General features: G+C 40.4%; 1 protein-coding gene across 1 annotated transcript; it reads right to left on the bottom strand.

Moving 5' to 3' along the window:
• Positions 1-475: 475 nt before the first annotated feature.
• SYCE3 (synaptonemal complex central element protein 3) lies at positions 476-1,830 on the bottom strand. Its single transcript, XM_010162621.1, has 2 exons — positions 1,722-1,830; positions 476-645 (listed from the first exon to the last, which is right to left on the bottom strand). Exons 1-2 carry the CDS (start codon positions 1,828-1,830, stop codon positions 476-478), a joined length of 279 nt encoding a protein of 92 aa, XP_010160923.1.
• Between the last annotated feature and the right edge of the window lie 1,114 nt (positions 1,831-2,944).

The raw sequence follows: 2,944 nt of genomic DNA, 5'->3' as shown, positions 1-2,944 counted from the left end.
TCTGTCTGCGAATCTATAATTTCACATGGTTTTCATATGGAAAAGAAGTAACTCTTCAGTTTTCCTTGAAAGGCGTATGCTGGTGCAATACCCCTGTGATGGTCCCTGCACCGCCCTCCCCCCTCGCTTGCTCAGGTGTCGCGTATATTGACAACAAAGTGAGTATCATCTTCCAGGAAGAATGACACAGAAAGTGTGTAAGTAAGTTGTGTGTGCACACACACTGCAAGGGTTACTGACAAGCATAATAAAAACAGACACATTGTTACCTTTTACTTTCAACTATATATATATATGTATGTATGTATATAATCTCATTGAAATACTTCCATAAATGTATGCACATAAGTAGTTCTCAGCAAGATGAAAGCCAGTCCATATTCCACAGTGTCTGTGAAACCTCCAGGGCTGGAAAACAGAAAGACTGGAGTGATCTTCCAAGGGATGTAGTTCTGCCAGCATGACTGAATGCAATTTATTCCTGTTTTTGCTCTTCATCTTTAGATTCCACTAGCACATCTTGCCATTTCTTCTCTATCTCTTCTTTGCAACTCAGGAAGGCATCTTCCAAACGCCTCATGGAGTTGGCCAGGTCTGGGTTGGTACGTATGACTACCATGTCGTACACCATCCAGGTTGCTTGCACTGCAAACCCAATGGATACTACTAAGCCAGGAATTTTAGCTAAATAAAAGCAATGGCTGATTCAATAAACAAATGAAGGACGTTAATTATCAGTTCAGAGGTTATGTCAGAGAAGGCCTGCTGTAAACTAACGTGGAAACTGGCCACAGTAATACTCAAGATTAAATAAAGAATGTTCATTATTACTTCTTTATAAATGTCTCAAAATACTAGAGAATGGAAGTATACTGATATAAATTTTAAAAGGGAGATAGACATTTTCACCTAAAAATTACAACAAAATAGGTAATCAGAAAGAAAGGTTCAACAGATTATTTCAAAATAAATGAACAAAGAATCCTCTCTCCAGGCCAGAGACAGTCAGGAGACTTGTGTTAGGTGAGGAAGAGTGAGATCAAGGATGCTGCAGCATAGAGATGAAAGGTGCTACTGAACCTAAATAATGAAATTGACTCTGAAATAACAAGTATCTGATAAAGCAGAGCAAATAGTTTTAGCACTTATTTCATACTTCCCCTTTTGTTTTACCATAAATTGACTGTAGTTTTCTCAACAGCACTCATAAATTGTGTTTCATTACAAATAGTTTAACAGTTTCCATCTATTCCTGTTAGTTGCACGCAGTTTCTGGCAGAATGTGGAGAGGAATATGCAGTCCTCTCCATACATACAGGACTAATTAAATTTGCAGAGGAGTCTTTATTCTAGTTGAGAAATTAAACGTCATGCACTGACCTCAGAGGTACTATGTATCCTACCATTTTTCAGAATTAAGTCTCATTTTACATAGTATGTTTTAATCACTGTAAATTAAATACCTTAGTATTTATTTCTGTTTTCAACCACCACTCTGCACTGAGCATCCATCACCTATTAATTTTCAGGTTTGAGCCATCTGAAACTTCTAGATTATTTGCATGTTTTCTCCCAGTTAACATTAGGACATTAGTTGATGGTGATTGTTTCCACTTACATTTCTATCACATGGAAGTAGACAGCAATAAATATAAATAATAAATCTTCAATGTCTTCGCTGCAGTAGAGGAATCCATATAATTCTTAACAAAAACCCGTACCTGTTAGTTTTTCCATTTCCTCCAGAAGTTTTTCTAAGTCGCTGTTCAGGTCCTCCACCATCTTTACCATGTTATCATCATTTTCTTCCTGAGGTTCTGATTCAGCCATCTACAAAGAAAACAGGAATTTCATCCTTTATTTTACTTTGAAGTGAGTTGATTTTCACAGCTGAGAGAAAGAAACGTTGTAATAACTTTAAAAAAAAGTATAAAAAATATTAAATGTACATGTGAACTTGTTAGCAGCCTGACCTTAAAGGTACTGGTCATCACCTGTATGCTGCATACTATTTTAAATCCATTTTACAATTAAGTAGAAAGAATCACACTCAAATATGCTGTGTTTGTGCCAAATATTTTGGTATCGGGAATAACAAAGATAACTGTGTCAAACACTTCATTAGAAGTGTTCATTCATTAGAAAATGTTACGCATTGTCCTGTTACAGTCATCTTCAAGCTTCTCTATCAAAACCCTCTGATGCAGGGCAAGTCCTGATTTTCAGAGTTAGTTGTAAAACCCCCGTTTCTATCCAGTATTTCACACTTGCACGTTACAGCGAGGAAACTACATAGACTAAGTTCTGTCACCGCAGGAGCAGCTAAGAGCTTATGATTTACTGACCTCCACTTCTGTTGTAGGTCGGAAAATTCCTGGGAATAAAAATGCTTGGAGCAAAAACACAAAGGCCCAACTTCTGCGAGTAAAAGTTTCAGAACATGGATATTAACCAAAAATGTGACACAGCCTTGCCTGTGATTTCCTTGTCTGAAAACCGCCGAGGGATGGGACAAAACTATGAGGGAGGAGATGGAAGAGCTTCGCTGTAGGGCCTGTACCTGTCACACAGCAGGCACAGGTGTCTGTCAGATTGGTTTTTTTAATTGATTTCTCAGACTCCAATTAGTGGGTAAGCGTTTTCTGTTTCTCATTGCCGATAAAGGCGGAAGGAATGCAAGGGTTGATCCCGGCTTGGCAGCGTTTTAAAGCCATGCCGAGCCTGATCTAGGCGCTGGCTGGCCAAGGGTCTCTTCCCACAACCAGCTTCCTCAGGTAACTGCGTGCCCGCAAACCCTTTGCCCCACGGAGCTCAAAAAGCCCAAACCCCTCGTTGTACGGTGCGGCGGGGGACGGCTGGGCCCGGCCCCAGGGCCGTGGGAGGAGCCGTCCTCACAGGGCGGCCGTTGCCCCCCGGGAACCAGCCCTCACGCCGCAGCCCTCCA

This window comes from Antrostomus carolinensis, unplaced genomic scaffold, assembly GCF_000700745.2.
Source record: "Antrostomus carolinensis isolate BGI_N321 unplaced genomic scaffold, ASM70074v2 scaffold10242, whole genome shotgun sequence".
NCBI classification, from domain to species: domain Eukaryota; kingdom Metazoa; phylum Chordata; class Aves; order Caprimulgiformes; family Caprimulgidae; genus Antrostomus; species Antrostomus carolinensis.
Note: the sequence above shows the minus strand (reverse complement) of the source record. Positions and strands in the feature narration are given on the sequence as shown.

Bases quoted from the DNA above. Each gene is read 5' to 3' on its own strand.
- SYCE3 (XM_010162621.1), bottom strand. From the start codon at position 1,830: ATGGCTGAATCAGAACCTCAGGAAGAAAATGATGATAACATGGTAAAG. The intron at 646-1,721 runs GTACGGGTTTTT...TTGGGTTTGCAG, and splicing joins GGAAATGGAAAAACTAACAG to TGCAAGCAACCTGGATGGTG.